This window comes from Bolinopsis microptera, chromosome 3 (assembly GCF_026151205.1).
Source record: "Bolinopsis microptera isolate Bmic1 chromosome 3, MBARI_Bmic_1.0, whole genome shotgun sequence".
NCBI classification, from domain to species: domain Eukaryota; kingdom Metazoa; phylum Ctenophora; class Tentaculata; order Lobata; family Bolinopsidae; genus Bolinopsis; species Bolinopsis microptera.
The window spans coordinates 1,385,560-1,401,127 of NC_087074.1; the positions used below are offsets into that span (position 1 = coordinate 1,385,560).

Consider the following 15,568-nt stretch of genomic DNA (forward strand, 5'->3'; position numbering starts at 1 on the left):
TACTGATGTGTAGCATGATTCGTTAGGTGGAAGAGGGTAAACTGGAGGTGGTATGGTGGGGTAGTGGGACAGATCACACCCAGTAACTGGAGGTGTGGACTGATATACAGGGGGCGCTGATTCGTGCGCAGTGGGCGCTGATTCATACACAACAGGCCCAGTATTCCAATCAGAAGGGAGCGAAGTTTCAGGGTAAGTTTGGCGAACAGGTGAACAAACAGCTACAAGCGGTACCGCGGAGGTCTGCTGCTCATCTCCCTCGCGAACAGGTGAACAAACAGCTACAAGCGGTACCGCGGAGGTCTGCTGCTCATCTCCCTCGCGAACAGGTGAACAAACAGCTACAAGCGGTACAGCGGAGGTCTGCTGCTCCTCTCCCTCGGAATCACAGCTGGTCACGTGGTCACTGCTGGTCCCGTGGTCACTGCTGGCCACGTGGTCACTGCTGGCCACGTGGTCACAGCTGGTCACGTGGTCACAGCTGGTCACGTGCTTTATATCTGAATACCTCATAACAATCTTACAGGATCTGTTACATGGCTGAGCTTGCTGCTTCTACAAAATATAACGGTTAGTTTCACTGAGAGAGCGTGTTATTACATTGTATGTGACTTTTGAGATCCCGCCTCGCAATGTAGATAAATGCATAAGGGGGGGGGGGGGGTTTCCGAATGATTACGCTAGTGTAATTTTGACACAATAGCTATGTGTAAAACCGATTACGGAGGGGAGGGGGGGGGCGTAAAAATGTTCCAAAAAATGATTACGTAATATGTGAACGACCCCTAATTTGTATGATAATGTAATTTGTATTATATGTAATTTGTATGATGTGTAGACGTTGTGTGCCGGCGTCAATATTTTCTTGGGATAATTTATCCGTAAAGTTGACGCTCCTTAATCATGCTTAATTTAAGTCACACTTTATGCGGTACACCATGTACATAGTATGATCAGATAAATCAACGGGACAATTATATAATGGGTAATTCGGCAACAGATAATTACAAATTTCTCTGAGATTGAAAGCAACGTAATACATGAAAGTGTGACACAAACACAATACTCAAACTATTATAAAATGTCAAGCAGTGAAACGAACATCATATACATTTAAACTTCACAATATCACAATATAGTACAATACGCATCATGTATAAATGTTCAACAATAGATCTCGAGGGGAGGAGGTGAACCATATTTTGACACGTGATAGTGGTTCCTGGTTTTGATTGGTAACTATGGTAACTGCTGAAAGCTAGTTGGTTAATCACTGGTTAATCACTGGTTAATCACTGGTTAATCACTGGTTAATCACTGGTTAATCACTGGTTAATCACTGGTTGATCACTGTCACGCGTCAGATATGGTTCATCTCCTCATCAGTACGCAACCAGATCGTCACAAACCGCATAGATCCAGAAAACTAATGCAGTGATGAGTCCTTAGTTCTACTATATAACAACACGGCGCATAGTTAGTAGCTTATATAACTAACAAAAATGTAAAGTATTTAGTTGGAGAGAGTAAAGACTGGGGAGGATTTCAGAAAGGACCTCTGTAATAACCTATTCTTTTAAAACTGATATTTTAATGGCATTTAGAGTAGCCTAAATCGGACCCACGGCACACATCATGGCGTGCTGAAGTTCATCATTGTTATTTCAGGGGATTTGAACCAAAAGTAAAAGAAACGTTTGTTAAAGAACGGTGCGTGTAATACACAAGACAATACATCACGCTAGCAAATGAGGGGCCTTGTTTTTAAGATGAAGACTGAAGGGACTGAAGGATGACATGCAGCAATCAATATCAACAATCAACACCATCAATATCAACAATCAACAATATAGTATACAATCATCTCTTTTACTTGACCTTCAGTAATATTACGTGTGTAAGAAAAAGGCAGAAAGAGAGACAGAGGGTAAAGGACAGCAACAATAAACATCAGCATCACGAGATCACGGCTCGAAATCAATTCAATCTGGTGGTTATCATAGACATTCCGTTGTAACGTCACTTACTCCGCAAGCATTCCGTTGTATTCCCTGTATTATGTACTGGCAGTGCATTTTATCAGATCATACACGTACGAATATCAATATACAGTTCAAGAACGTGTCACATAACAATAATAACATGTCTACTAGTGTAACCCGGCCATATTATAAACCAGGATAATATTTATGTGGACCACAAAGCAGGGCGATCATCAAAACAGACGATAACATTGAATTGTTAACAGTTACACTGCACAACAACAGAAGTGAGCTATCATTTCTACATTCCTGACGAGATGTGGCGCAATTTCGTGCATTCCACAGCAGAACTGCGGTGTTCTACTTACAGCTGCAGAGGTGATCTAGCTACAGCTGCTCAATAATGGGTTCCGATGACTCATCAAGCTCACACATACTGTATGCGGGCGTGGTCCTAGCAATTATTGTGAACTATAACATTAGTCACTTTAGTGGTCACACTCCTGGTAACTAATCAGTTAAGATTTCCGCAGAAAAGGAGAGTTTGTGTTGATGGAGTTTTCTCTAGAACGTCAAAAAACCACAAAAGGTTGTCATGTGCTACCTAGCTACCAATCAGTGGACGAGACAGTTTCATGTGACCACAGAGCTGAACAAATTGCAAATATGGCAGAGGTGAAATAGGAATACTCATTACTCAGCTGTAAAAGTATGTTGAGTAGTGTGGTAACTTGCAGCAAGGTATTACTGGGGTACTGACGTGAGAATCGCACAGAAGTCAAAATATGCACGCGAATATTATAATTATTATCATTCTTTACTAAATCTGTTGGTTCAATTCCCTGCACAATGATCAACTACAACCTCAGCCAAGAAAAGCGTACTTCAGAGAAAATAACGTAAAAATAGAAATCGCGCTCTTAATTAATCAAAATATAATCATCGATTAAGGTAAGTCATAGTTTCTCATGACTATTATCTTAATCATTAATAATTCTAAATTTTAATAGAAATTAAATTTAAATACTCTCTGAACTGATTAAATTCAATTTTCGCAAACTACTAAATACAAACGTAATAAACTAATAATACTCAAATTATCAAAAACTAAAGAGGTCAAATATACATAATAATATTTATAATTAGTTAAATAACTAATTAATCAATAATCACCGAGCAATTTCTTCATAAATACTACAAATTTTGTCATAATGTGAACGTTCAAATATCTTAATCAAGTTATAATTTGTGTTTTCTTTAAATCGATTGTTACATTTTACTTAATCGTTAATTAGATAATTATCGAGATATAAGCAAACAAATTACAGAGTCTTAGTGACACACAGCAACGTCACATAAACGTCACCGCAACGTCACAGCAACGTCACATAAACGTCACAGCAACGTCACAGCAACGTCACAGCAACGTCACAGCAACGTCACAGCAACGTCACAGCAACGTCATAGCAACGTCACAGCAACGTCACAGCAACGTCACAGCAACGTCACAGCAACGTCACAACAACATCACAACAACGTCATAGCCATTGTTTGACCAATCAACTGAGTTAATTGAAAAGTAAGGCGCAGTGTGTCATCTGCATATAATGCTCATCCAATTCTCTCCACGAAACGGTAATTAATCAATTAATTAATTAACAAATCAAGGTCACTTAAAGACCTGCGGACACGTGACCAGCACGGTTATTTCACTTCTCTGCACTTCTTCATGCTATGGCCCTGATCTTCTCCATCTTACGGGGCAGGAAGTGAGCCATTTCCCTCGCCACATCAATCTCCTCCTTCAGATCCATTCCCTTGCACTGGTCCCAGTGTGAGTCGTAGTACTCCAGCGCCTTCTTGAAGTGAGTCTCTGCCTTGGCCAGGAAAGCTAACTTCTGCATGGTATCAGTGGGCCGGAACTTGCCGTAAAGCCTCGCTATGTAAATCTGTGAGATCACGTAGGGACGGACCGTTTCGTCGGATAAAACATCAGGGAAGTTATCACTTGGATCCCGGAGGAGATCACAGAAGTTCTCAAACTCCTGGATAGCTCCAAAACACAAGTTGTTGATCTTCTTCCAGTTCTGTTGGTCAGGAGGTAGCTCTGCAGCTATGGAGTACTTGAGGGAAACCATTGTGTTCTTCACTTCCCCCAACTCAAACCTCAACTGTCTACACAACTGAAACAAACAAAATGTGAGCTGCAAATTGGGGAGCTAAGTACTTTTTTAGAAGTTTTGATGAGAGAGCTTTTTGACAAAATCCCACATTTCATGCAAAAGATAATATAAAACAGAAACAGAAACAGACAAACTGTTAGTAACACTACTGAAACAAAGCTCATTAACGTAACCGAAACAAAGCTCATTTAGTCATTAACTTTTCATTTGTCTGTATAGGAAACTGCTATTAGAGAGCAATTTTAAATGGCTAATAGCTCTGTGCACTACAGTTACAACACTATAGTACAGCTACAACAAGTTATATTGTATGTACTGTGTTTAGTGCCGGAAACCATGATCAGGTAACAGTTTTCATGACTGTTATCACCAGCTTCAAGGTAAATCAAATATTCATTATTGGGAGCGAACATTTTTTTAAAGAATAGAATCCTTCGATGAATGTTCATTTATTTTTTTAACAATAAATTATGCAATTTAAAAGAAGAGTAGACTATATATTTGTGCTACACAGTACACAGTGCACAGTACACAGTACACAGTGCACAGTACACAGTACACAGTACACAGTACACAGTACACAGTACATAGTACATAGTACACAGTGCACAGTACACAGTACACAGTACACAGTACACAGTACACAGTACACAGTACACAGTGCACAGTACACAGTACACAGTACACAGTGCACAGTGCACAGTACACAGTACACAGTGCACAGTACACAGTACACAGTACATAGTACACAGTACACAGTGCACAGTACACAGTACACAGTACACAGTACACAGTACACAGTACACAGTACACAGTACACAGTACACAGTACACAGTACACAGTAGTCGAGTCCTATTAGTAGACAGTAACAACAGTGTTAGAACTAAAGGAAATGTAGCAGGAGCTCAAATATTCGAATGTTTTATAGGAATATAGGCACGGGCTCATTATTGACTGTCTCGCGGATAGCTCTAAAAGCCTCACTTTGCTTGCCAATACCGCAATACATACTCGGATAATGTGCCAGGTTTTATGAGACAGATATGGTTATATTATATATCTACTGTATATACAATACAAAGGATCTGTCTCATCAGTGATTGTGAGGGATTATTGGCATAATTTAAAATACAGCACGTAAATTACAGTGGCAAGCAATAACACACACAGACAGATACACACATAAGTATTATTATCATTATTAGATCTAATAATGATGATCTCCGAGCAGAGCACTCATATAATATGAAATTAAAGGAGGCCAGTTTGTAATATCAAGCCCAGGAAGGAGAGAGAACAAGGTGTAGTTTTGATGGAAACTAGTGGTGAGAGGTGACTGGTGAGAGAGAGTTCAGAGCTGAGCAGTCACGTGATTTGTGAGCGGTCACGTGCCTTGTGAGTACTTAAGCTGTCATGTGGTTTTTGAGCGGTTACGTGATTAATCTGAGAGTTTAGGGTTACAGGGTTATGAAATAAGGGAGGATGATGGTTAGGGTTACGTGACTGAGTTAATGAAAGTTACTCTGGAGTCACGAGGTCACGTGACTGCTCTACGAGGTCACGTGACTGCTCTACGAGGTCACGTGACTGCTCCACGAGGTCACGTGACTGCTCTACGAGGTCACGTGACTGCTCTACGAGGTCACGTGACTGCTCCACGAGGTCACGTGACTGCTCTACGAGGTCCCGTGACTGCTCTACGAGGGACGGTTATACCAAAACAGAAGCTCAGAAGTAATATCGGGGAAGTAATCATGAAATGGGGCTGAACACGCGGGCAATACCTAGGCATATCTATTATTAGAATATTAAAGAATCGTTAAAAGGTCTAAGTAGAACATTATGGGATGGGATTAGTATCAAAAGCAAAAACTCCAGATGGTTGTCTGTGAGCTTCTGAGCTTGGTATGCGAAAGAAAATGGACAAAACCATTTACAAGATGAAGGATACAAATTTATGCGATGTATTATTATGTATAATTATGTATAATTAATAACTATTAGATCCATGTAAATTAAAAAGCAGTAATGATTAAAAGCTTTTATGAGAGGATTTTCTGGACAAATCCCTCGACACCCATAAAGAGAGAATATGATGCAGTAACAATTACAACAACGTGTTATTTAGACCTTCCAAGTAACGACTATATCTCCCGAGTCAAGTGACCACAAACCTTCCTTTCCCCTGATAACCCCCTTATAATAACCTAATTACCCCCTAATCGCCTAATTACCTAATTACCCCAGGGTCCTACCTGACGGAAGTGCTGGATGTTGAGTGGAGATACTAGCTCAGTAAGAGTGTAGACCCCCTTATAACAACCTAATACTACTACTACTACCACTACTACTACTACTACTACTACTAATTACCCCCTAATTACCTAATTACCCCAGGGTCCTACCTGACGGAAGTGCTGGATGTTGAGTGGAGAGACTAGCTCGGTGAGCGTGTCAATGCGTCTCTTGTGCATTTTACACTGTCTGGTCTCATCCTTGTCGTACACTGCTAGGTTCTTGTACATTAGAGACAGGTCCTGAAATATGAGGGGTATTGAAGAGCAGTGAGGGGTAGTGGGGGGTTATGTGGGGTAGTGAGGGTTGTTAATTGGCGGGGGGGTACAGGGGGGCATTTATTGAGGAATAAATGGGCATCATTTTCCGGGCAAAATCGAAAAACATAGTAAATTATATTTACTAATCAGAGGACGGCGAACACGAAGGTGATATCGATTTTGATCATAAATCAAGATTTAGCGATGCCCATGCCCATTTGAGGAATAAATATGCATCGGGGTGGCGTAATTACGGGGCGTTAACTAGTGACGTACCATTTTAATAATGATGAGGTGATGTCATGTGTATTAGACGAGAAATTGTAGACAAATTGTGTATTATATCGGTGAGGGTTATTGAACTGAGGCATTGTGAAATGTAGGGATATACAGTCAGAACTCTTACAACAAAACAGCAGTTGCACTGTTCTAATTGGCGAGGCCAGTTCATTGCCCACATCGAGTTTAAAGCTAATACACAATACTGACTACTAGGCAATACTTCGTGGACAGGTATTCTCTGGAAGTACGTTAGCGTAGTCACTGGTTTCGCGAGAAATTGTAAATCGACATAAATTGTTAATTTCACGCGAGAATCATAGCTTAATTTATACTTCATAATTAGCCTAAATCTCGTCGTACCTGGGAAGGGTTGTAAATCTAAAAACAGAGATAAGGAATATGACTGAAATTTAACTAATAATTAGATCATAGCCTTTGAACATAAGTTTCCGGCGATTGCGAAAAATTCTAAAAATTGTGTACCTATTATAACAGTAGTACCTGTACTACAGCTCAAGAACGCAAAGGTAAAAGCTAGTAAAATAAATGAAAAGTGAGGCCGGCCAACTTTTCAACGAACAAACTGTCAAGACAAAATGAAAATACAATCAATCCATCAAACATGGGAAACTTCTCATAAGTTTTTCTAGTTTTTTATTTAATGAGAAGTTTCCCATGTTTGATGGATGATTGTATTTTCATTTTTGGTCCCTTGACATTTTGTTCGTTTGAAACTTGGCCGGCCTCACTTTCATTATTTACGAGCTTTTACCTTTGCGTTCTTGTGCTGTAGTAACAGGTAACACTGTTATAATAGGTTACAGCGCGATTTTTTAGAAATGTTTTCGCAATCGCCGGAAACTTATGTTCAAGGCTATGATCTAATATTATTAAATTTCAGTCATATTCCCCTTATCTCTGTTTTTAGATTTACAACCTTCCCAGGTACGAACGAGATTTAGCCTACTTATGAAGTATAAATTAAGCTATGATTCTCCGCGTTGAAAGTACAGTTTATGTCAGATTTTACAATTTCTCGCGAAACCAGTGACTACTCTTAACTAACTTCCAGAGAATACCTGTCCACGAAGTATTGCCTAGTATCATATTGTTGTATTAGCTTTAAACGCGATGTGGGCAATGAAATGGCCTCCCATTTAGAACAGTGCAACTGCTGTTTTTTGTAAGAGTTCTGACTGTATATCCCTACATTTCACAATGCCTCAAGTTTCAATAACCCTCACCGATATAATACACATTTTGTCTTACAATTTCGCCGTCTAATACACATGACACACCTCATCATTATTAAAAATGTACGTCACTAGTTAACGCCCCCGTAATTACGCCACCCCGATGCATATTTTATTCCTCAAATGGGCAATGGGGCATCGCTAAATCTTGAATTTTTATGATCAAAATCCGATTATCACCTTCGTGTTCGCCGTCCTCTGATTAGTAAAATATAAATTTTACTTATGTTTTTCGATTTTGCCCGGAAAAATGATGCCCATTTATTCCTCAATAAATGCCCCCCCTGTACCCCCCCCGCCAATTAACAACCCTCACTACCCCACATAACCCCCCACACCCCTCACTCTCTTTCAATACCCCTCATATTTCAGGACCTGTCCTCTAAATGTACAAGAAACCTAGCAGTGTACGACAAGGATGAGACCAGACAGTGTAAAATGCACAAGAAGAACCATTGACACGCTCACCGAGCTAGTCCTCCTTCCACCAACATCCAGCACTTCCGTCAGGTAGACCCTGGGTTAATTAGGTAATTAGGGGTACTTAGTAGTAGTAGTAGAAGTAAGTAAGTGGTAGTAATTTAGTAGTATTAGGGTTTGTAAAGGGGGGTTTACACTCTTACTGAGCTAGTAATCTCCACTCCAACATCCCTGCACTTCAGTCAGGTAGGACCCTGGGGTAATTAGGTAATTAGGCGATTTAGTGGGTAATTAGTTTTATTATAAGGGGGTTATTCAGGGGAAAGGAAGGTTTTGTGGTCACTTGACCGGAAATTTAGTCCGTTTTACTTGGAAGTCTAAATAACACGTTGTTGTAAATGTTTACTGCTTCATATTTCTCCCTTTATGGGTGGTCGAGGGATTTGTCCAGAAAATCCTCTCATAAAAACTTTTTAATCATTACTTGCTTTTTAATTTACATGGAATCAATAGTTATTAAGTATACATTAAGTTTACATAATATACATCGCATAATTTGTATCCTTCATCTGTAAATTTTTTTTGTCCATTTTCTTTCGCATACCAAGCTCAGAAGCTCACCAGACAACCATCTGAGTTTTTGCTTTGATACTAAATCCCATCCCATAATGTTCCTACTTAGCCCTTGTCACGATTCGTTAATATTCCTAATAAAAGATATCTAGGTATTGGCCAGCGTGTTTCAGCCCCATTTCATGATGTAATTCCCCGATATACTTTCTGAGCTTCTGTTTTGGTATAACCCCCCTCGTAGAGCAGTCACGGACCCTCGTAAAAAGCAGTCACGTGACCTCGAGGGAGCAGTCACGTGGACTCGTAGAGCAGTCACGTGACCTCGTAAGCATTCCCACGTGACCGCGTGAGCAAGTCACGTGACCTCGTAGAGCGTCACGTGACCTCGAAGAGCAGTCACGTGACCTCGTGACCCACTCCAGAAGTATCTTTCATTAACTCAGTCACGTAACCCTAACCAGCATCCTCCCTTAATTCAGAACCCTGTAAGCCCACGCCACACCTAAACTCCAATTAATCACGTACCCGCTAAAAACCACATGCAGCTTAAGTACTCCACAAGGCACGTGCCGCTCACAAACATCGTGACTGCTCAGACTCTGAACCCTCTCTCTCACCAGTCACCTCTCACCACTAGTTTTTCCATCAAAACCTACACCTTGTTCTCTCTCCTTCCTGGGCTTGATTATTAGCAATCGGCCTCCTTTAAATTCATATTTTAATGAGTGCTCTGCTCGGAGATCATCCTTATTAGATCTAATAATGATAATAAATTTGCATATGTGTGTAATCTGTCTTGTGTGTGTTATTGCTTGCCACTGTAATTTACGTGCTGTAATTTAAATTATGCCAATAATCCCTCACAATCACTGATTGAACAGATCTTGTATAGTATAATACTGCAGATAATTATATAACCATAATCTGTCCTCATAAAACCTGGCACATTATCCGAGTAGAATTGCCGGTATTGGGCAAGCAAAGTGAGCTTTAGAGCTAGCCGCGAGACAGTTTTTCAATTATGAGCCCGTGCCTATATCCTATAAAACATTTCGAATATTTGAGCTCCGGCTACATTTCCTTTAGTTCTAACACTGTTGTTTACGTCTACTAATTAGGACTCGACACTGTACTGTGGTACATGGTGTACTGTGTACTGTGGGAAACTGTGTCTGTGTGTACTGTGTACTGTGTACTGTGTACTGTGTCCTGAGCACTTGTGTACTGTGTTTATCGGGTGTCTGTACTTGAGGGGGGGTATATGTACTGTGTACTGTTTACTGTGCACTGTGTACTGTGTACTGGGGTGGCACTGTGCACTGTATACTGTGTACTGTGTACTGTGCACTGGGTACTGTGTACTGTGTAGTGTACGTGTACTGTGTACTGTGTACTGTGCACTGTGTACTTTGTACTATTACTGTGTACTTGTACTGTGTAACTGTGTACTGTTAAAGGTGCACTGTGTACTGTTGACTGTCACTGTTACTGTAGCACAAAAATATAGTTCCTACTCTTCTTTTAAATTGCATAATTTATTGTTAAAAAAATAAATGAACATTCTCGAAGGATTATATTCTTTAAAAAAATGTTCGCTCCCAATAATGAAATATTTGATTTACTTGAAGCTGGTGATAACAGGCCCATGAAAACTGGTTACCTGATCATGTTTTTCCGGCACTAAACACAGTATCATACAATATAACATGTTAGCTGGTACTAAGTGTTGTAACTGTATGCACAGAGCTTTTAGCCCAATTTTTAAAATTGCTTCTCGAATAGCAGTTTTCCTATAAGACAAAGAAATTTAATGACAAATGACTTGTTTCGTTACGTTTAATGAGCTTTGTTTTATTCAGTAGTGTGTACTAAACAGTTTGTCGGTTTCTGTTTCTGTTTTTATATTATCTTTTGCAATGAAATTGTGGGATTTTGTCAAAAAGCTCTCTCATCAAAACTTCCTAAAAAAGTACTTAGCTCCCAATTTTTGCAGCTCACATTTTTGTTTGTTTTCATTGTGTAGACAGTTGAAGGTTTGAGTTTGGGGGAAGTGAAGAACAACAATGGTTTTTTCCCTCAGACTCCATAGCTGAGAGGCTACTCCTGAACAACAGAACTGGAAGAAGATCAACACTTGTGTTTTGCAGCTATCCAGAGTTTTGAGAAACTTCTGTGATCTCCTCCGGATCCAGTGATAACTTCCCTATGTTTTATCCGAACGAAACGGCCGTCCCTTAACGTGATCTCACCAGATTTACATAGCGAGGCTTTACGGCAAATTTTCCCGCCCACTGATACCATGCGAAGTTAGCTTTCCTGGCCAAGGCAGAGACTCACTTACAAGAAGGCGCTGGAGTACTACGACACCACACTGGGACCAGTGCAAGGGAAATGGATCCCGAAGGAAGGAGATTGATGTGGCGAGGGGAAATGGGCTCACTTCCTGCCCGTAAGATTGGAAAAGAAGATCAGGGCCATACATGAAGAAGTGGCAGAGATTTGAAATAACCGTGCTGGTCACCGTGTCCGCAGGTCCTTTAAGTGACCTTGATTTGTTAATTATTAATTGATTAATTACCGATTCGGTGGAGAGAATTGGATGAGCTATATGCAGATGACACCACTGCGCCTTACTTTTTCAATTAACTCAGTTGATTGGTCAACAATGGCTATGACGTTTGTTGTGATGTGTTGTGACGTTTGCTGGACGTTGCTGTGACGTTGCTGTGACGTTGCTGTGACGTTTGGCTATCCGTTCTGTGACGTTTGCTGTGACGTTGCTGGTGACGTTTGCTGTGACTTTGCTGTTGACGTTGCTGTGGACGTTTTATGTGACGTTGCTGTGACGTTTGCCGGTGACGTTTATGTGAAACGTTGCCTGTGTGCACTAAGACTCGGTAATTTGTTTGCTTATATCTCGCTAATTATCTAATTACGATTAAGTAAAATGGTAACAATCGATTAAAGAAAACACAAATTATAACTTGAATTAAGATATTTGAACGTTCACATTATGACAAAATTTGTAGTATTTAAGAAGGAAAAATTTTTTTGCTCGGTGACTTATTGATTAATTAGTTATTTTAACTAATTATAAATAGTATTTGTATTATTGGAACTCTTTAGTTTTTGATAATTTGAGTATTATTTGTTTATTACGTTGTGGTATTTTGTAGATTTTGCGAAAATTATGAATTTTAATCAGTTTCAGAGAGTATATTAAATTTAAATTTCTACTTAAAATTAAGAAATATTAAGAGTTAAGGATAATAGCCATGAGAAATTATATGACTGACCTTAATCGACTGATATTATATTTTGATTAATTTAAGAGCGCGATTTCTAGTTTTTACGTTATTTTCTCTGAATACGCTTTTCTTGGCTGAGGTTGCGTGATCATTGTGCAGGGAATTGAAACCAACAAATTTTGTAAAGAAGATCATAATTTAATATTCGCACATAATTTGACTCTGTTTGATTCTCACGTCAGTAACCTTACGACCAAGTAAATACATTGCTGCAAGGTACCACACTACTCAACATACTTTTTACACTGAGTAATGAGTATTCCTATTTCTACCTCTCATATTTGCAACTTTGTTTCAGCTCTGTGGTCACATGAAACCGGTCTCGTCCACGATTGGTAGCCTAGGTAGCACATGACAACCTGTTGTGGTGTTTTTGAACGTTCTAGAAAAACTCCATCAACACAAACTCTCCTTTCTGCGGAAATCTTAACTGATAGTTACCAGGAGTGTGACCACTAAAGTGACAATGTTATAGTTCACAATAATTGATAGGACCACGCCCGCATACAGTATGTGTGAGGCTTAGTTTACGTCCATCGAACCATTTATTTGAGCATCTGTAGCGAATCACCTCTGCAGCTTGTAAGTAGAACACCGCAGTCTGCTGTGAATGCAACGAAAATGCCCGAGCCCACATCTCCGTCAGGAATGGTAGAAATGATAGCTCACTTCTGTTGTTGTGCATGTAACTGTTAACAATTCAAGTTTCTCGTCCCTGTTTTGATGATCGCCCGGCTTTGTGGTCCACAAAAATATTACCTGGTTTATAAGATGGGCCGGTTACACTAGTAGACATGTAATTATTGTTAAGTGACACGTTTCTTGAACTGTAATATTGATATTCGTACGTGTATGAACTGAAAAAGCCTGCCAGTACATAATACAGAATACAACAATGCTTGCGGAGTAAGTGACGTTTCTACAACGAATGTCTATATAACCACCAGATTGAATTGATTTCGAGCACCGTGATCTCGTGATGCTGGATGTTTATGGTTTGCTGTCCGTTACCCTCTGTCCCCTCTCTTTCTGCCTTTTTTCTTACCCAACGGTTAATATATACTGAAGGTCAAGTAAAAAGAGAATGATTGTATACTATATTGTTTGATTTGTTGATATTTGATTGTGTTTGATTTGTTGAATATTTGAGTGCTGCATAGACATCCTTCAGGTCCCCTTAGTCTTCATCTTAAAAAACAAGGCCCCTCAAATTGCTAGCGTGAGTATTGTCTTGTGTATTACACGCCCCATACTTTAAACAAACGTTTTTCTTTTACTTTTGGTTTCAAATCCCCTGAAATAACCAATGATGAACTTCAGCCGCCAGTGTGTGCCGTGGGTCCGATTTAGGCTACTCTAAATTGCCATTAAAATATCAGTTTTTAAAAGAATAGGTTATTACAGAGGTCCTTTCTGAAATCCTCCCCAGTCCTTTACTCTCTCCAACTAAATACTTTTACATTTTTGTTAGTTTTATATAACTACTAACTATGGCGCCTGTTGTAATAAAGTAGAACTAAGGCCATCACTGCATTAGTTTTTTCTGATCTATGCGGGTTTTGTGACGATCTGGTTGCGTAAACTGAATGAGGAGATGAACCTTATCTGACGCGTGACTGTGGAATCAACCAGTGTGGATTAACCAGTGATTAACCAGTGATTAACCAGTGATAACCGGTGATTAACCAGTGATTTAACCAGTGAATAACCAACTAGCTTTCAGCCAGTTACCATAGTTACCAATCAAAACCAGGAACCAACTATCACGTTCCAAATATGGTTTCAACCCCTCCCCTCGAGATCTATTGTTGAACATTTATACTTGATGCGTATTGTACTATATTTGTTGATATGTGAAGTTTAAATGTATTGATGTTTCGTTGCACTGCTTTGACATTTTATAATAGTTTTTTTGAGTATTGTGTTTGTGTCAGCACTTTTTTCATGTATTACGTTGCTTTCAATCTCAGAGAAAGTTTGTAATTATCTGTTGCCGAATACCCATTATATAATAGTTCCGTTGATTTATCTGATCAGACTATGTTACATGGTGTACCGCATAAAGTTGTGACTTAAATTACAGATTAAGAGCGTCAACTTTACGGATTAAATTATCCCAGAAAATATTGACGCCGGCAACACAACGACCTACACATCAACAAAAATTACATATAAATACAATTACATTATCATACAAATTAGGGGTCGTTCATCATATTCGTAATCCATTTTTTGGAACATTTTTTACGCCCCCCCCCCCCCCTCCCCCTCCGTAATCGGTTTTTACACATACTATTGTGGTCAAAATTACACTACGTTAATCATTCGGAACCCCCCCCCCCCCTTATGCATTATCAACATTGCGAGGCTGGATCTCAAAAAGTCCACATACAATGTATAATACGCTTCTCAGTGAAACTAACCGTTATATGTTGTAGAAGCAGCAAGCTCGCCATGTAACAATCCCTGTAAATTGTTATGAGGTAATTCAGATATAAGGCACGGGACCAGCTGTGACCACGTGACCAGCAGTGATTCCGAGGGAGATGAGCAGCAGACCTCGCGGTCCGCTTGTAGCTGTTTGTTCACACTGTTACGCCAAACTGGACCCTGAAACGTCCGCCCCCTTCTGATTGGACAACCTGGCCTGTTGTGTAATGAATCAGCGCCCACTGCGCACGAATCAGCGCCCCCTGTGTATCAGTCCACACCTCCAGTTATTGGATATGATCTGTCCCACTACCCCACCGTACCACCTCCAGGGTGTGATCTGTCCCACTACCCCACCGTAACCACCTCCAGTTTTACCCCCTTCCACCTAACGAGTTCCCCATGCGACCATCATAACACAGCCCCCGCTTCAGAATAATAACCAATTGTCTCAATGTTATCCGACAACAGACAGCACAGTAGTCCACCACCCCTGATATCATGTGTCCGTTATATGTAGATCTGAACCTGGCTCTGAAAGATAATATCTCCCTGTTACATGTGCTGGTTCTCTACAGTAT

The 15,568-nt window shown here is 40.0% G+C and overlaps 1 protein-coding gene across 1 annotated transcript in view; it reads right to left on the reverse strand.

The window, feature by feature from the left end:
* Nucleotides 1-1,106: 1,106 nt before the first annotated feature.
* The window catches only part of LOC134812786 (KIF-binding protein-like), a gene marked incomplete in the record, with an annotated part of 30,282 nt that continues 15,820 nt past the window's right edge, over nt 1,107-15,568 (reverse strand). The window contains 2 exon segments of the mRNA XM_063820353.1: nt 1,107-4,165; nt 6,572-6,703. Coding sequence (XP_063676423.1) covers nt 3,710-4,165; nt 6,572-6,703 — 588 coding nt within the window.